Raw genomic sequence first — 17,871 nt, forward strand, 5'->3', positions numbered from 1 at the left:
GTACTTGCGGCTTGTCCCTTGGAGCCCGAACACCCAGGGTCCCTGTGAGACTGGGTTTCTCCTCCGAGACACCTCCGTGGCGTTTCCTGTCCTGTTCACGCTGGCGCCCCACAAGCTGTGGTGTCTCTTTGGTTCTGGATTCTGGTTTCCTGCAGATTGTGGTTCTCTTCCCGAGGCAAGTCATTGCCAAAGCACCGTGGGGCTGGGGGAGGTGGCCAGGGGGTCCCAGGAGGGCCTTGTGGTCAGCCTTCTGAGGGACCCGCCACTCTTCAGGAGGGTGTGTGCCCTCAGGTGTCCTCCAGGTGCCCCTTGCCACGCACGGCCCCTGGTCGGTGTCCGAGTGGGATCTCAGCCCTCCAGCAGGAGGAACAGGGGTGGGCTGGCAAGCTGGGTGCCACCACACCCAGAGGTGAGACGTGGAGCAGGTGACTCAGCTTCCTAAGTGTCCTCGGGTGAAGTTAAGAGAACGCAGGTGCCGGCCGCCGTGCTCTCTGCCCTGGGCCCTGGGCCCTGGCTGCACCTCCTCAGTCACGGCGGCCAAAGTCGGCCAACCTCTGGGAGGAGGTACCCGTGGATGCCACGCGGGTCCCCTGCCCGCCACCTCGCGCCCCGTCCTGGAATGAGCCCGCTGGCGCGTGTGTAACCTGCCGGGTTCCGTCTGGCATGTCTTGCAGCGGGCGGCTCGTACTACATGATATCCAGGTCTCTGGGGCCGGAGTTCGGCGGGGCCGTGGGCCTCTGCTTCTACTTGGGCACCACGTTTGCAGGGGCCATGTACATTCTGGGGACCATTGAGATTTTCTTGGTAAGTGCTTTGTTTCAGCCCGGGTTCCTTTGTCCAGCACATCGATGGGCATCCGATGTCCCTGTCGGGTGACTCAAGGGTCTGTCCCAGTGGCATCTGCGGGTGTGGGGGCTCATGGGGTCGGGGGGACACCCAGCACAGAGCCCCTGAGATGGCCCTCTGGGAGGCGCTAGTGCCCCGGCCCCTCCCTGCTCCCGGGGGTCCCGTTGGCAGGGCGGGTGCCCCTCCCTGCTCCTGGGGGTCCCCTTGGCATGGCGGGCGGCCTTCCCGACCTGGTCCTGTGCCCTGCGCCCTGCAGACCTACATCTCGCCCGGCGCGGCCATCGTGCACCCCGAGGGCGCAGGGGGCGAGGCCACAGCCCTGCTGCACAACATGCGCGTGTACGGGACCTGCACGCTGGCCCTCATGGCCACGGTGGTCTTCGTGGGCGTCAAGTACGTCAACAAGCTGGCTCTGGTGTTCCTGGCCTGTGTGGTGCTCTCCATCCTTGCCATCTATGCCGGCGTCATCAAGACTGCCTTCGACCCGCCCGACATCCCGTGAGTCCTCCCCCAGATCTTGGGGGCGTACCCGCTGAGCGTGTCGGCCGGGCAGGGGGCTGGGCTGTGTCCACAGCCGTCGGCGCTCTGGCTGGGTTGAAGACGGGCTGGCAGGCCTGGGGCCCGTCTGGCAGCACCGCGCTGCTCCCGGCCGAGGCCTGTCCTCACCGGAGCCCCTTCCTTGTCCCCTTTGGGATTGACGGTGGCAGTCACCGAGCGAGCCCCAATGCCGCCCACGTGGGGCTGGTCCGGGGGGCGCCTGGTGGGGGAGGCGCTGGCCCTGAGTCCCGCACCCCCAGCTCCTGTGTGCCGCTGTGCACCTGTGGGCGAGCTGTTCACACCATGTCAGACGCCCCAGGGCAGAGAGTGGTGGGACAGACCGGGGCACGCCGCTCGCGGACATCTCTGTAGCTGAGTGGGGAGTATCAGCAGCTCCTCCCCAGAGACCCCTGAGCTGCGCTCGGTTACAGAGGGGGACAGTGAGCAGAGGCGTTTCACTGCCCGCCCCCACCAGGGTCTGTCTGCTGGGGAACCGCACACTGTCCCGACGTGGCTTCGACATCTGTGCCAAAGTCCACACCGCCAACAACATCTCGGCGACCACCGCGCTGTGGAGCGTTTTCTGCAACGGCTCCGCGGACAGCACTTCCTGTGACCAGTACTTTCTCCACAACAACATCACCGAGATCCAGGGCATCCCGGGTGTGGCCAGCGGTGTCCTCCTGGGTGAGTGTCCCCCCCTGCTGAGTGTCCCCACCCGGGTGAGTGTCCCCCCCTGGTGAGTGTCCCCCCTGCTGAGTGTCCCCCCTGCTGAATGTCCCCCTCTGGGTGAGTGTTCCCCCCTGAGTGTCTCCCCTGCTGAGTGTCCCCCCATGGGTGAGTGTCTCCCCTGCTGAGTGTCCCCCCATGGGTGAGTGTCCCCCCTGCTGAGTGTCCCCCCTGCTGAGTATCCCCCTCTGGGTGAGTATCCCCCCTGCTGAGTGTCCCTCCCTGGTGAGTGTCTCTTCCCTGCTGAGTGTCCCCCCCTGAGTGTCTCTCCTGAGTGTCCCACCCCTGCTGCGTGTCCCCTTCTGGGTGAGTGTCTCCCCTGCTAAGTGTCCTACCCTGGTGAGTGTCCCCTTTTGGGTGAGTGTCCCCCTCTGAGTGTCTCCCCTGGTGAGTGTCCCCCCCTGCTGAGTGTCCCCTTCTGGGTGAGTGTCCCCCCTGCTGAGTGTCCCCTTCTGGGTGAGTGTCCCCCCTGCTGAGTGTCCCTCCCTGGTGAGTGTCTCTTCTCAGGTGAGTGTCCCCCCCGAGTGTCTCCCCTGCTGAGTGTCCCCTTCTGGGTGAGTGTCCCCCCCGAGTGTCTCCCCTGCTGAGTGTCCCCTTCTGGGTGAGTGTCCCCCCTGAGTGTCTCCCCTGCTGAGTGTCCCCCCATGGGTGAGTGTCTCCCCTGCTGAGTGTCCTACCCTGGTGAGTGTCCCCCCATGGGTGAGTGTCTCCCCCCCTGAGTGTCTCCCCTGCTGAGTGTCCCCCCATGGGTGAGTGTCCCCCCTGCTGAGTGTCCCCCTCTGGGTGAGTATCCCCCCTGCTGAGTGTCCCTTCCTGGTGAGTGTCTCTTCCCTGCTGAGTGTCCCCCCCGAGTGTCCCACCCCTGCTGCGTGTCCCCTTCTGGGTGAGTGTCTCCCCTGCTGAGTGTCCTACCCTGGTGAGTGTCCCCTTTTGGGTGAGTGTCCCCCTCTGAGTGTCTCCCCTGCTGAGTGTCCCCCCCTGCTGAGTGTCCCCTTCTGGGTGAAGGTCCCCCCTGCTGAGTGCCCCCCCCTGCTGAGTGTCCCCTTTTGGGTGAGTGTCCCCCCTGCTGAGTGTCCCCCTCTGGGTGAGTATCCCCCCTGCTGAGTGTCCCCCCAGGTGAGTATCCCCTTCTGGGTGAGTGTCCCCCCCCGCTGAGTGTCCCCTTCTGGGTGTCGCCCCCGGTAAGTGTCCCCCTGCTGAGTGTCCCCCCTGCTGAGTGTCCCCTTCTGGGTGAATGTCCCCCCTGCTGAGTGTCCTCCCAGGTGAGTATCCCCTTCTGGGTGAGTGTCCCCCCTGCTGAGTGTCCCCCCAGGTGAGTATCCCCTTCTGGGTGAGTGTCTCCCCTGCTGAGTGTCCCCCCCTGTTGAGTGTCCCCACATGGGTGAGTGTCCCCTCTGCTGAGTGTCCCCTTCTGGGTGAGTGTCCCCCCTGCTGAGTGTCTCCCCTGCTGAGTGTCCCCCGCTGGTGAGTGGCCCCTTCTAGGTGAACGTCCCCCCTGGTGAGTGTCCCCCCAGGTGAGTGGCCCCTTCTGGGTGAGTGTCCCCCCTGCTGAGTGTCCCCCCTGCTGAGTGTCCCCCGCTGGTGAGTGGCCCCTTCTAGGTGAACGTCCCCCCTCGGTGAGTGTCCATCCTCTGGGTGAATGTCCAGCAGGTTTCTGCTGGTGGGCATCCACGTCCGCTCCTTGGGGCCCTGTCCTTCTGTCCTGCTGGTGGCCGTGTGACTGCGTCCCCCATTGCTGACCCTCTGGGCCCCCCAGGCTAGTGCTCCCCAAGCTTAGATGCCATGGAGGGGGCAGGTCAGGCCCCGGCGTCACGCCCCCGGCTTTTGGCTTGCGGAGCAGCAGTCGGGGGTTAATGAAGAGGTGGAGGGTGGCGGTCGGGCAGCGTGTTGGTGCACAGCTGCTGTCCGTGATGGGTGTCTTCTTCAGACTCCAGCACTGAAGCCTTTGCTTCGGCTGTCAGGAGACGTAATTTTCTCTGGGCTCAGTTGCTCTGAGTCCACGTCCCTGTCCAGGCAGGGTCAGCATTGGGGAGCTGAGCCCTGGGCCAGTACTGGGGTCTTGTGAGCCGCCCTTGCCCCCGCAGACAACCTGTGGAGCGCGTATGCAGACAAGGGGGCGTTCGTGGAGAAGAAGGGGGTGCCCTCGGTGGCTGTGCCGGAGGAGGCCCGAGCCCGCGGGCTGCCCTACGTGCTAACCGACATCATGACCTATTTCACCATGCTGGTCGGCATCTACTTCCCATCCGTGACCGGTGAGGCCCGAGTTCCAGGGGTCCAGCACACGCCGCCCCCCCGCCCCCCCCCCGCCGCTGTTTCTCCTCCCGCCGGTTAGGGCCCCCTGGCTCCCACACACGCCCCCGTCTCTGCCCCCGCGGGTCAGGGCCCCCCCTGCCCCCGTCCCCATCCCTGCCCCCGTGGGTCAGGTTCCCTCCTGCCCCCCAGCCCCGTCTGCTCCCGCGGGTCAGGGCCCCCCCCCGCTGGTTCCTGTTGGCTCAAGAAATGAGCCGAAGGGTCTCCGCTCCCCATCTGTCCAGAGTGGGGTCCTGGGAAGCTTTGTGGCGTCAGGCAGGTTCGTCCACGCCCTCCTGAGAGGCCAGGCTATGCAGAGAAGCCCTGTGACCTTGGTGTTGGCAGTGGACGTGACGGCTGTCGGAGGCCGCCGTCCTCGTGCTCAACGAGAGAGTCCGCTGAGTCTTCCTGCAGGGACTGGGGTGCAGGCCACCCCACCCCCACGCGTACGCACACTTGTCCGTAGGTTCACGCGTGTGAGTACATGCACACACACCTGCTCCTGGGAAGCTCTCAGCCTGCCCGTGGTCCCCTGGCCCCCCAGCCACCTGAGCAGCCTGTGGTGGTGTGTCCATCCCTCCTGCTCCCGGCTCCCCAGAGCCTGTCCACACACACTGGGGAGGCTGGCCTGCTGGGGGCCGCTCCCCTCCTGCCCGCGGCTCAGAGCCGGGGGTGGACGGGCATGTGTCTAGCCTCCCCGTGGAAGTGGGTCACACCTCACTTAGGCGGTAGTTGGGGTGGGGTCCAGCCCCTCGGGGGTCCTTCTCCCCACCTGTCGGTGATGAGGGCATAGGAGCCTCCTCTGTGGGTGCGGGTGTTTCCATGCCCCGGGGCACCGCACCCACGGGCTCTGCTCAGGCCACCCCTGGGATCACAGGCGCTGACAGACGTGCCTCTGTGAGGACGTGCTCTGAGCTCAGGTGGACTTGCTTAGAGTTTATGTGCTGGACAGAGTGATGCGGGTGGAGGTGGAGGCTGCTCCCTGCAGGGGGTGGGGGGCTGAGGCTGGGCCATGCACTGACCCAGGCCTGGCCTGGGGGTGAGTCAGCATTTGGCAGCAGCCTCCAGGGACTTTCTCACTCCCGGCTGCGGGGATTAACAGCGTTCAGGGGACGAGGTCTGAGCTGGATGCTCACAGAGGCTGGCTCTGGCATTGGTGCCCGGGGCTGAGCCTGGGCTGAGCCATGCTCTGCTCTGTGCCGTGACTTGGTTCACGGCCGGGCGGCTGATCCTGCGGACACTGTCGGGGACCTTAGGGTGCCCACCCACGTGCCCTGCAGTCTCGCGGCGTATGATGAGGTCCAGCCCGGTCTGTGAGGCCCAGCGTGCCGACAGCCGCCCCGTGCAGCCTGGGGTCTCTCCCATACTTTGTGAGGAAGCCCCCCTGCCCCCCACCGTGCTTGGACTCTGCCCGACGGGGCTGGGCAGGCGGCATCTCCCAGGTGTGCCTGGGAACCATTACCACCCTCTGTTTCCACAGGCATCATGGCGGGCTCAAACCGGTCCGGGGACCTCAGGGATGCACAGAAGTCCATCCCCACGGGGACCATCCTGGCCATCGTGACCACGTCTTTCATTTGTATCCTTGGGGGTCATTGTGGGGGCCGGGCGTGGGGACCCAGTGTGGGGGCCGAGCCGGGCGTAAGGGCCGGGCGTGGGGGCCCGGTGTGGGGGCCGAGCCGGGTGTGGGGGCCAAGCGTGAGAGGGCGGGCGGCTGTACCGTCCTCCGCTTGTGGCCGCGCCCTTGGGGCCTCCTCCAGGTGCCCCCCACCCCTGCCTCTAGGCAGCGTTGGGCTGCCCTGACCACACCCCCGCCCTCGGAGGGGCCGGGCTGGCCTTGCCCTGACTCCTGGACTCCAGCCTGGGTTGGTTGAAGAGTGTGGCTTTGCCTGGGGACCGCACGTGAGCACACAGCTCTGTGGTGCGTGATCACGTGCAGCTACGTGTGTGCTCGGAGCCACGCTTTTGTCGAGCGGGGGTCCCTGGTGTCGCTGTGCCGGTGGGGCCGTTTCCCCCGAGTTCACGCCTCCCCAGCTGGTGAGGGTTCCCGCTTAGTCCCAGCAGTGGTCACGACGAGGGCCAGGCCCGTCCCGACTGACCCGAGGTGTCCCGTCCAGGGAGGCCACGACCCGAGTGGGGTGGGCAGGCGGGGGCTGGTGCGGGCCCGCCTGTGGCCAGCGTGTGCTGCCTGCCGCGTCCTTGACCCCAGCTGCAGACCTGTCCTGCATCGTGCTTTTCGGCGCCTGCATCGAAGGCGTGATCTTGCGAGATAAGTACGTTTCGCTCATGGCTTGCAGGAGCTCCTGGGCCAGCGCTGGTTTCTTTGATGACTAGTGTTGAGACTGGGGAGGGCAGGGTGTCCAGCCTCGCGTGTCAGGGTGTCCCAGCGGTCAGCGTGCTGGGGTCAGGCCTGTGCATCCCTCCTGTACTGGAGCCTAGAGCCTGCACTGCGACCCTGGCCTCCAGGAGAGCTGGGTGCAGGGGCTCCAGGGGGCTGTCACTCCCTCTCGGGGGCTGGGAGGCGGTCTCTGTCCTCAGCCGCACTCTGGAAACTCTTGCCCCCTCAGGTTCGGGGAGGCCCTGCAGGGGAACCTCGTCATTGGCATGCTGGCCTGGCCGTCGCCCTGGGTCATCGTCATCGGCTCCTTCTTCTCCACCTGTGGGGCCGGCCTGCAGAGCCTGACCGGGGCCCCGCGCCTGCTGCAGGCCATCGCCCGGGACTCCATCGTCCCCTTCCTGCAGGTGAGCGCCCCCCATCATGTGTGAGATCCCCCCCGCCACCAGGAAGCCTGCCTCTGAGGGCCCGGGGTCTGCCCCTGAGCGCAAAGGCGGGGGGACGTAGGTCCCCGCCTCCAGCCTGGCCACCCCACCCCGAGCCTGTGTTCTCGTCTTGCTCTGTGTCTGCCCCAGGCTCTGGGTTTCCCATCCCGGACCACATGCGGGAAGGAGGCGGGGGGCGAAGCTTCCTCCCAGGAGCCACGGTCCCCATGGGGCCCTCCCAGGCTGTGACCCCAGCCGGCACTCGACGGGAGCCCCGGGCTCCGCGCTCTGGCCTCTCCTGGCTGTGGCTGTGTGGGGTCCGTCCTGGCGTTGCAGCCCCGAGGCCTCCTTTGAGCTGAACGCGGTGTCTCTGCCTCTGGCCCGCACATGAGCGTTCTTCCGGCGCCTACGCCCTGCTCCCGGCAGGTGTTCGGCCACGGGAAGGCCAACGGGGAGCCCACATGGGCCCTGCTGCTCACAGCCCTCATCTGCGAGACCGGCATCCTCATCGCCTCCCTGGACAGCGTGGCCCCCATCCTGTCCATGTGAGTGGCCGCCGGGGGCGCCGGCTCGCGGGTGCGGACGCGGCTGGGAGGACCCCGGGGCCCGGGCCTCACGCTGCCGCTCGCGCCCAGGTTCTTTCTCATGTGCTACATGTTCGTGAACCTGGCCTGCGCCCTGCAGACCCTGCTGCGCACGCCCAGCTGGCGCCCGCGCTTCAAGTACTACCACTGGTGAGCACGGGGCTGCTCCTGCCTTCCCGGGGGCGTGGGGGGCAGGCCCCGGGGCCCCGGCCACCCTTCCTGGACCGGGCGTCTCCCAGCCCCGGGGCTGCTTCAGCCCTCGGGACGGCCGGGTGGGCGCTCCTCGGCCAGCACCAAGGCTCGGGTCCTCCTGCTGGGGTGGGGGAGGCCTCTGGGTGGCTGCTCGGGCGCTGGCAAGGGGCCGGGTGGTGAGTGCCGCCCTGCTGCCGCCCGCAGGACGCTGTCCTTCCTGGGCATGAGCCTGTGCTTTGCCCTGATGTTCATCTGCTCCTGGTACTACGCGCTGTGTGCCATGCTCATCGCCGGCTGCATTTACAAGTACATCGAGTACCGCGGGTGAGCCGGCGGCCGCGCGCTCTCCCAAGCCTGCCGCGTGCTTGTCTCGCCTTGCCGTTGGGCTTGTCTGTGTTCCAGGGTAGAAGCCACGCTGTTTCAGCAGCGTGTCTCTAAGCCGTGAGATCCATCTAATGACGGCACTGGCGTGTGGCGGGTTACAGCGTTTCTAAAGGGTCCCGGTAGAACTCTAAGCGATGGGCGGGTCACTTGCATCTCAGAGCCCTGGGTCCATCACGGGGGCATTTTCCCTGGATACCCTGGCCCCGTTCGGGAGCAGAGGCCTTGGGGAGGTGGGACCTGGGGGCTTCTTGGGCTTGAGGCGATGAGAGGCCTCCAGGGGCGCAGCCTGAAGGCCCCATCCAGCTCTTCCAAGCGTGGAGGGAGGGTCTGGGGCCCTTGCCCCTCCTGCACCCCCCACCCCCATTCTGCACAGGTCGCCCCTCGTCCTGCTGCCCCGTTCCTGCCCAGCCCGGGAAGCCCCCCTGTTTGTCACAGAGGCACCGAGAGGCCCCCACGGCCCCCGGCTGGCTGCCTGCGGGTCCACCCGGGTGGGCTGGGGGCCGGGCCTCATCCCCGTGCGCCTCCCCTGCAGGGCGGAGAAGGAGTGGGGAGACGGCATCCGCGGGCTGTCGCTGAACGCCGCCCGCTACGCCCTGCTCCACGTGGAGCACGGCCCGCTGCACACCAAGAACTGGAGGTGAGCCGGCCCGCGCCCGCCGCTCAGCTGGCCCCCCGCTCTGTCCTGAGGTCAGGCCTCACGGAGGGAAGCGGTGCCCCCCTTTAGGGCAGTGGGACTGGGAGCCGGGACCACCCAGCCGGCCGCCCAGCTCGGGTCTAATCTCTGGTCGGGGCGTCGGGTGCAGGGGTGAGCCGAGCTAGTTGGGGCCCCGCCATGGATGGGGGGGGCCTGCCCACCTCCGCACTCCTGGGAGAGGCTGCCCCCTGGAACCTGGGCTCTCCCAGGCTGGCACTGCGATGCCGCGGTAACGCCCGCCCCGCCCCCCAGGCCCCAGGTGCTGGTCCTGCTGAACCTGGACGACGAGCAGTGCGTGAAGCACCCCCGCCTGCTCTCCTTCACCTCACAGCTCAAGGCCGGCAAGGGCCTGACCATCGTGGGCTCCGTGCTGGAGGGCACCTTCCTGGACAAGCACGCGGAGGCCCAGCAGGCCGAGGAGGTGGGCGGCCCAGCGTCCAGGAAGCGGGCGGCCCTGTTAGTGTTTCCACCGCACGCCCGCCACCGTCCCTTGGGTTGTGCTGGTTCTGTTCTTGTTTCCAAGCGGGTGTGGTTTCTGAGTTTGAACAAGCAGGGTGGGGAACTGAGACTTGGAGTGCACACCCTGAGGCCTTGGGCAGGCAGTGGGCTTGGCTGAGCGCTGCCCTGAGGCAGGACTCCCAGTGGGCGGGACTGGCTCAAGTTCCCTCTGCTCCGCTTCAGGGCCCGTCCAGAGGGGGCCACGGGGGCCAGCCAGCACTCCGTCCTCCGACGGGGACGCTCCGCTGAAGCGGCCGTGGCCTCGGCCCTGGGTCTGGGGCAGCCCTGATGGCCTGGTCTCCCTAACCCTCAAACCCCGTCTTGGGGACAGTTCAGGCTCACAGACAGTGACTGCGCCGCGTGGCTGTCCCCGCGTGGCCTGTCCCGTCACCTCTGCCCGTCAGCGGCGTTTCCAGGCGGTCCGCCACCAGCCGTTTTTCCTCCCCAGCTACGCCTCTGTCTCTGAGACAGGAGGGGTCTGTGACAGCAGTCCCCAAGCCCCGTCCGGCCTCCCTGCTCACCCCTGCCCGGCTGCGTGCGGGGTGTGGGCCGCCGTGGGCGCCCTCGCCTGCTGTCCCCGCGTGTGGGCTGCCTGGCGTCCATCTGTTTATAAACCAGGCTGCGCCCGGAGGTCCCCCAGAGTGCCTGGAGCGGCCCTGGCCTCTCGGAGGGTCTCAGCCCGTGTATCCTGAGGCATCTGCCCCCTTCCTCAGCGGTGGGACAGGCAGCCCCGGGGACCCACCTGGGGGCCGGTGCCTCTGACGCCGCCTGTCGGGGACGGGTCGCGGCCTCTTCCTCGTCTGCAGGGCTCCAGCCGTCCTCTCTGGGGTCATCGTGACCCAGAGGTTTGACGTGGCAGCTGTTGGTGTGAGCTGTGCGTGTAGACGCCGCGGGCATGGCCGTGACTCTGGGCGTGACACAGAAATCACGGGCGCGAGCCTGGGCTGTGGGTGTGGACACAGAAATCACAGCCGCGAGCCTGGGCCGTGGGTGCAGACACTGGGGTTGAGGTCGTGGGCCGTGGGTGTGGACCCCGGGGTCGTCTGTGGCTCTGGGTGTAGACAGTGGGTTTGTGGCTGTGATCCTGGGTGTGGACCCCAGTCGTCTGTGGCCATGGGCTTGACCCCGGGTCGTGGCGGCGATCCTGGTGCAGACGCCGTGTGGCACCCTCGCCAGCGGAGCGGCTCCATGTGTCGGCTCTGTCTCCTGGAGCCCCTGCATCTGGTGTGAAGACGCCCCAGCCCCGATGCCCGCGCCCAGGTGGGGGCCAGCTCTGTGCTCATAGTGCCGGGGTGGCCTCCGGCTGCACTCCTGTGCACAGAGCATCTTCTCTCTCTGTGACCGTGGCCCCTTCGGCCCCCCAGCGTCTCTGGGTGGGGAGCTGGGCGTCTGGCCCAGCACTGAAGGGCGAGGGGTCAGAGCTCAGCGCCGCCTGAAACGGCACCAGCACAGCTAGAGTCACGGCCCCCCTTCCAGCCCTGAGGGGTGTCACCTGCGTGTCCCTCTGGCCCTTCCCCGGCTGCTGTTTTTAAACAAATGACTCTGTGGAAATACTGTTCCACGTACTCATTTTGCTCTTAACCACTGCTCTCCCAGTTGGTCAGGCGCTTGTGGCATTTCAACAAAGGCCGCAGAGGGTTCCTTTCCCGGATGAGCTCTGAGTCCTGTTCTGTGGAATCCGCCATCCTTGGTGTGGGGGTGGTTCCTGACGCACGAGGCCGGGCAGTGTTGCGGGGTCCTGGTCTCTGTGATGGTTTACAGGGAGGCGGGCCTCAGGTTCGGTTCTGGTCTCCGTGATGGTTTACGGGGAGGCGGGCCTCGGGTTCGGTTCTGGTCTCCGTGATGGTTTACGGGGAGGCGGGTCTCGGGTGCGGTTTGGGTCTCCGTGATGTTTTATGGGGAGGCGGGACGCCCCACTCGGGCGCTCCGTCATCTCTATCTCGAGGGCCCCGTCCCATCCCAAGCCGGTGGTTGGATTCTGGCGCTGCTGAGGGGAAGGGGAGGCTCTGCTGGGGGTCACCCCAGGTGTCCGGCAGGGGTGGAGCTCAGACCTGTGTGGGTTCCCCAGGGGAGGGGCTGGTGGAGGCACTCGCGGGGGCCTCGGGGTGAGGCCCACGGGCAGCCCGTGGTCGGGTGCCCAGGTTTGCCGTGCTGGACGCGTCTGCTGGGTGCACCCACGCGGCTTTGCAGGCAGAAGCCTGGGCAGTGTTTGTCGGCCCATTCGTGGAAGTGGCGGCCTTGTTGGGTGGGGGCCCCTGCTGGTTCTGGGGGGACGGAGGGGCCCACGTCAGATGATCTGGTGAGCAGAGGGCCAGCCGGGTGTAGGGGGAGCGTGGGTGAGGCTGGTCTCCTGGGGCAGGAGGGCTCACCGTGGACACTCGGGTTCAGCATGGGGCTGCGGTCTGAGGCCCCCGAGCGCTGCTGCTCAGAACCCCACGGGGGCTCCTCGAAGCCCCAGCACAGGTCCGCACTCCCACCCGTGATTTGGAAAACCATCGGGCTCAGAGCTGGAACGTGTGGCCTTTGAGCCGCTTGAGCGGGGAGGCCAAGCCCCTGGACTGGTCTTTGGGAGCGCGTGTCCAGGGGTCCTAAGCAGCGGTGCAGCTGCACCGAGGCGGCCCTGGGCCACGTCCCAGCTGCTGGGACCCTTGCAGGTGGTCGCTTATGTCGGCGGTTGAGGGGGGGTGTGCTGCCAAGGGGAGACATGTTGGTGGGAGTTTCCTGGGTGTCCGTCACAAGTGCTCACAGCAGGGGCTCAGGACAAGTGAGGTTGGCTGTCTCGGCTCTGAGGCCAGAGGCCCAGTGTCCAGGCCTCCCTCGCGGGGCCGTGCTCCTGCTCAGGCGGGGCCCACGCCAGGCCCCCGAGGGCCAGTCAGCAGGGCCAGGAGATGGCCGGCAAGCGCAGGTTGGGCTGTCTGGGCCGTCAAGAAAGCCTCCCTTGGTCCCTGCGTGTGTGGCCTCCCTGGGCATCGAGCTGCCTGTTGGGCACTGGTGTGTGGTCCAGGAGGCTGGCCTCTCCCTCCTGAACCGCTGGCTCCACAGGCTTCCAGGAGGAGCGGTTGGGCCCCACGCATCCTGGCCTGGCCCCCAGGAAGCAGGCCCCCTGGGGCAGGGTGTCGTGCCGGGGTGGGTGGGATGTGACCGCACGGTCCTAGTGATGACCTTCACCCCCGTGCTCCCATGGGTACGTGCACGCACATGTGCTGCTCACGTGTACACAGCCAGCCCCGAGCGTGCTGAGCTCTGGCCTGGGCTCCAGCTGCTCAGCCTCCAGCCTCCGCCTCTGAGGCTGTGACGTCTATGTGGAAGCTGCCCGGCGCCCGGGGTGGGGGTGGCAGGGTACCCCGAGCCCCCTGCCGACTGCCACCCGCCCGCCCGTGTTGCAGAACATCCGGGCCCTGATGAGCGCTGAGAAGACCAAGGGTTTCTGCCAGCTGGTGGTGTCGTCCAGCCTGCGGGACGGCACGTCGCACCTCATCCAGTCGGCCGGCCTGGGGGCCATGAAGCACAACACGGTGCTTGTGGGCTGGCCCGGGGCCTGGAAGCGGGAGGACAACCCCTCCTCCTGGAGGAACTTCGTTGGTGGGTCCACGGCCCCCGCCCCGCTCGGAGAGGGGCTCACGGTTCCTGGGGAGGTCGGGGGGTGGGGGCGGGTCCAGGCTGGCCGCCTGAGCCGCAGGGTGGTGGGCCTGAGGCCCCTGCCCCCGAGGGGCTGCACGGGGACCCCAGCCCACCCCCCCACCCCCCCCCCCCCCCCGGCTGCTCCCAGCGGCCCCAGGCGTGACCCGTGACCGCCCCTCCCTGCAGACACCGTGCGTGATGCCACGGCCGCACAGCAGGCCCTGCTGGTGGCTAAGAACGTGGACCTGTTCCCGCACAACCAGCAGCGCTTGAGCGGCGGGCACATCGACGTCTGGTGGATCGTCCACGACGGGGGCCTGCTCATGCTGCTGCCCTTCCTCCTGCGGCAGCACAAGGTGGGGGCGGGGCGGGGCGCGGCGGGGCGGGGGCGGGGGCGGGGCGCGGCGCGGCGGCGGCGGGGCGGGGTGCGGCGGGGGCGGGGCGCGGCGGGGCGGGGGCGGGGGCGGGGCGCGGCGCGGCGGGGGGCGGGGCGCGGCGGGGGCGGGGGCGGGGCGGGGCGCGGCGGGGGCGGGGCGGGGCGCGGCGGGGCGGGGCGCGGCGCGGCGGGGGGCGGGGCGGGGCGCGGCGGGGGCGGGGCGGGGCGGGGTGCGGCGGGGGCGGGGCGGGGTGCGGCGGGGGCGGGGCGGGGCGCGGCGGGGGCGGGGGCGGGGCGGGGCGCGGCGGGGGCGCGGCGGGGGCGGGGCGGGGCGCGGCGGGGGCGCGGCGGGGGCGGGGCGGGGCGCGGCGGGGGGCGGGACGCGGCGGGGGCGGGGGCGGGGCGGGGCGCGGCGGGGGCGGGGCGGGGCGCGGCGGGGGGCGGGGCGCGGCGGGGGCGGGGGCGGGGCGGGGCGCGGCGGGGGCGCGGCGGGGGCGGGGCGGGGCGCGGCGGGGGGCGGGGCGCGGCGGGGGCGGCCACACAGGGAGGCACGCAGGGTCAGGAGGAGCAGGGTTTACATGGGGTAGGGCTCTTAGGGGGTGGGGTTGCCCGAGGCTGGGCTCTTTGGAGGTGGGGTTGCCAGAGGGTGGGGTCCCTGGGGGCGGGATCGCCTGAGGCTGGGCTCGTGGGGGGTGGGGTCGCTTGGGGCGGAGTCGCCCGGGGTGGGCTTGTGGGGGGCGGGGTCGCGGGGGGCGGGGTCGCCCGGCGGTGCCCGGCAACAGGCAGGAGTGACGGCCCCGCCCCCAGGTGTGGAGGAAGTGCCAGATGCGCATCTTCACGGTGGCCCAGGTGGACGACAACAGCATCCAGATGAAGAAGGACCTGCAGACCTTCCTGTACCACCTGCGGATCAGCGCCGAGGTGGAGGTGGTGGAGATGGTGAGGGCCGGCGGGCGCTGGGCGGGGCCTCCGATCCCCACAGCCCAGGTTGAGCCATCCCCGGAGCCCGTCCTGAGCTCCCGGACGGCTGCGTCTCGGGCTCTGTCTGTCTCTGTGAGCTTGGCTTCGAGGAGGGCTGGGCGTCTTGCAGCGAGTCCCTCAGTGTAGCTTTGCCTGAGGCTTTCCCTGTGGGTGGCTGGGCTGTGAGTTCACCGCAGGAAGACTCAGCTGCACTGAACGTGACCACGGGACCAGCCGCTAGTCAGGATCCGAGCCCCGCGGCCAGTGAGAGGCTCCCGTCGGTCCTGTGCGGGCGGGTGGGCCTGTGCCCAGAGCCGGGGCGGAGGGCCTGTCGTGTGTCCGTGACCAGGGCCCCAGGAAGGGCAGGGGCTTTCAGTCATGATGACCTGGGGCGGGCACGCCGGGGCCAGGCTCTGCGCCCACAGGGGGCGTGGCCCTCCGTCGGGAGGCGGGGTCAGCCTCGTGCTTCGGGCCTGCAGGTGGAGAGCGACATCTCGGCCTTCACCTACGAGCGGACGCTGGTGATGGAGCAGCGCTCGCAGATGCTGAAGCAGATGCAGCTGTCCAAGACGGAGCGGGAGCGCGAGGTGCGCGGGGTCCTGGTCCCCGGGGCGTCTCGCCTCCACGCCTGGCCCTCCTCCTCCCCTCAGCTGTGGTCGAGGTCACGCCCTCATGGGCCTGGGCTCGGGGGCCGTGTTGCTGTGTCCGTCTTGGGTCCGTGGGGCCGGCTGGCTGCTCTCCCGATGGGGTTGGTTCCTGTCCTAGAGAGCGTTGCAGCCCCGGGCCAGCCCCGTGCGCTCGGGAGCCCTGTGTGCCCGCAATCATGCGGGCCGGTGAGTGAGGCCGCACTCCCCACACCCGCCAGGCTCAGCTGATCCACGACAGGAACACGGCCTCCCACTCGGCCATGGCTGCCAGGGCCCAGGCCCCGCCCACGCCCGACAGGGTGCAGATGACCTGGACGAAGGAGAAGCTGGTCGCTGAGAAGCATCGGAACAAGGACGCCACTGTGTCCGGGTTCAAGGACCTCTTCAGCTTGAAGCCGTGAGTGTCAGGCTGCCCCGACCGCAGCTGAGGGGTCCCCCGCTGTCCGTCAGGAGCCGCAGCCCACACGGCCTGTGAGCGGTGGGGCGGGGGGCGCCAGCCTAGGGCACAGTTAGCAGGGATGTGGGTGAGGAGGCCAGTGAGGCTGCCGTTGGTTGTTCCTGGTGGGGGTCCCAGCATCCAGAGGTCAGGGCCAAGCTCCAGTGGGACCCTCCAGGCTGCCCTTCCGCCCGGGGCCCAAGCCCTGCTTGGCTCACGGCTGCAGCGTTGAGCTGAGAGCCCTGGGGCAGGCCCCATCCCAGTGTGCAGTGTGGCTGGGCCTGGGAGATGGAGGGGTCCTGGATGGGAGGCCAGGACAGCATCTGCAGAGTCTTGGGCGTTGGAGCTGAGCCACGGAGCCCTACTGGCCACAGGGTCCGGGGGTCTGAGGGGCCCGTCCCCTCGAGAAGGACGCTGTCGGCTGAGAAGGGTGGCCTGGCGGAGCTAGAAGCTGTGCGACACGCGCTGTGTGTTCTCCTGAAGTAACACACTCTCTGTTTTCTCTCCCGTGTAGAGAATGGGGAAACCTGTAAGTCGCCCCCTTACCCCGGACCTCGTAGACGTGGTTGCCTGGCATGCGCTGCACGCACAACCCCCGTGAACTGCGTGTGCATGTCCGTGTGTGTACACAGCCCCGTGTGTGTGCAGGGCCCAGTGTGTGGGTGCTTCCGTGAGTATGTGTGTGTGCCTGGTCTATGCACGCGTGTCTCTATGCATATTTACTTGGCCTCACGTGTGGGTCAGTGTTTACACATGCAACCCCATGTGTGGGTGTGCTTGGTCCTATGTGTGCACGTGTCTGTGTACACGTGCCTGGCCTGTGTGTGCGTCTGTGTGTATGCCTCTGTGTGTGCATGTCTGTGTGTGTGTACTTGCGTGTGCATGATGTGTATACACACCTGGCCTGTGTGCCTGCGTGTCCGTGTCCGTGTGTCTGGCCTGTGTGCGTGCATGCATGTGTCCATTGTGTACTTTTGCCTGGCCTGTGTGTGTGCTCGTGTGTGTGTGTGCATGTCCGTGTCTGTGTGCACATCTGTGTGTGTGCGTGTCCGTGTACATGCGCCTGACCTGTGTGCGTGTGCGTGTCCATGTACATGCGCCTGACCTGTGTCTGCGTGTCTGTGTACATGCGCCTGACCTGTGTCTGTGTGTCCGTGTACGTGCCTGACCTGTGTCTGCGTGTCCGTGTACATGCGCCTGAAATATGTGTGTGTGTCCGTGTACATAGGCCTGACCTGTGTCTGCGTGTCCGTGTACATGCGCCTGAAATGTGTGTGCGTGTCCGTATACATGCGCCTGACCTGTGTGTGCGTGTCCATGCACATGCGCCTGACCTGTGTCTGCACGTCCGTGTACGTGTGCCTGACCCGTGTCTGTGTGTCTGTGTACATGTGCTGCTACCCACCCCCCCCCAGCTTTCAGTAATTTCCTGTTTAGTTTGCTCTCTCTGTCCAGAGCCGCTCAGGGCGCATACCCGGAATTCCTTCTCTGGGTAGTGCGTGAGGACCAGGCCAGGATGGCCCTGAGCGGCTCTGCAGTGGAGCGGAGGCTGGCTGTGCCCGAAACTGCAGTGATTGTTCACCCGTGTCCCTCGGGGCCAGGGGCTCGGGCTCCACATTCTGGCTCGGCTGGACAGCGTGTCCTCCGTCTGCCCGGCGCCGGGCACGCCTTGCCCCCAGGAGGCGGCACCTTCAGTCTCGGGGGCAGGGATGTGAGTGAACCTCTGGAGCCAGGCCTCCAGGCTGGGGGTGCTGTCCGTCCATGCCTATCTGCCCTGGCGCCCTGTGACTTCCGGGCTGTCTTCCCTCCCTCGGAAGCCCTGGCTGCTCGCCCTGCAGAGCCGTGGGGTTCGGGACTGCACTTCCAGCCCCTGAACCCGAGTGGGCTGCACAGAGGGGACAAGACCCACAGACGAGCCGGGAATGCAGGGCTGAACACTGTTGCCCGCTGTTCTCTCATGGCTTTAGAGCGCTCTCCACGCAAAGCCTTCTGGCCGAAAAACAAACACGTCTGTGGACACAGGAGCGGCCGTCTCCGCAAAAAGCGCCATGAGCCCTGGGCCTGCGCCCCATGTGCCCCGGGGGCCAGCAGGATGCGTGGGAGGCGGGCTCGGGGACGGCCTCCCCCAGGCACCTGCTTGGAGTCGGCAGGAGGGACTCCCGGAAGGTGGTGGTCAGCCCGCTGACGACACGTGCCCACCCCGAGGGGGCCTCCCTGGGCCCCGTGAACCGGGGGTGTGGTCACCGGTGTTCTCCGGGCCACCATCCGGAGCAGGGATCTGGTTTCCAGCTCCGCGCCCAGGCTGGCCATGAGTCCT

General features: G+C 68.1%; 1 protein-coding gene across 2 annotated transcripts in view; it reads left to right on the forward strand.

Moving 5' to 3' along the window:
- Positions 1 to 17,871, forward strand: part of SLC12A7 (solute carrier family 12 member 7) — a 40,119-nt gene that overhangs the window by 19,792 nt on the left and 2,456 nt on the right. Inside the window, exons 6-23 of one of the 2 annotated variants that reach the window (XM_052659351.1) lie at positions 675 to 805; positions 1,104 to 1,345; positions 1,860 to 2,071; positions 4,198 to 4,365; positions 5,883 to 5,981; positions 6,618 to 6,675; positions 6,970 to 7,144; positions 7,589 to 7,707; positions 7,798 to 7,896; positions 8,143 to 8,262; positions 8,855 to 8,959; positions 9,269 to 9,437; positions 12,901 to 13,096; positions 13,322 to 13,491; positions 14,319 to 14,450; positions 14,951 to 15,058; positions 15,337 to 15,515; positions 16,069 to 16,083. In XM_052659351.1, coding sequence (XP_052515311.1) covers positions 675 to 805; positions 1,104 to 1,345; positions 1,860 to 2,071; positions 4,198 to 4,365; positions 5,883 to 5,981; positions 6,618 to 6,675; positions 6,970 to 7,144; positions 7,589 to 7,707; positions 7,798 to 7,896; positions 8,143 to 8,262; positions 8,855 to 8,959; positions 9,269 to 9,437; positions 12,901 to 13,096; positions 13,322 to 13,491; positions 14,319 to 14,450; positions 14,951 to 15,058; positions 15,337 to 15,515; positions 16,069 to 16,083 — 2,497 coding nt within the window. The remainder of the gene's footprint in view (positions 1 to 674; positions 806 to 1,103; positions 1,346 to 1,859; positions 2,072 to 4,197; positions 4,366 to 5,882; positions 5,982 to 6,617; positions 6,676 to 6,969; positions 7,145 to 7,588; positions 7,708 to 7,797; positions 7,897 to 8,142; positions 8,263 to 8,854; positions 8,960 to 9,268; positions 9,438 to 12,900; positions 13,097 to 13,321; positions 13,492 to 14,318; positions 14,451 to 14,950; positions 15,059 to 15,336; positions 15,516 to 16,068; positions 16,084 to 17,871) is intronic. The other variant, XM_052659352.1, reaches the window with a different exon arrangement.

This window comes from Budorcas taxicolor, chromosome 20 (genome assembly GCF_023091745.1).
Source record: "Budorcas taxicolor isolate Tak-1 chromosome 20, Takin1.1, whole genome shotgun sequence".
NCBI classification, from domain to species: domain Eukaryota; kingdom Metazoa; phylum Chordata; class Mammalia; order Artiodactyla; family Bovidae; genus Budorcas; species Budorcas taxicolor.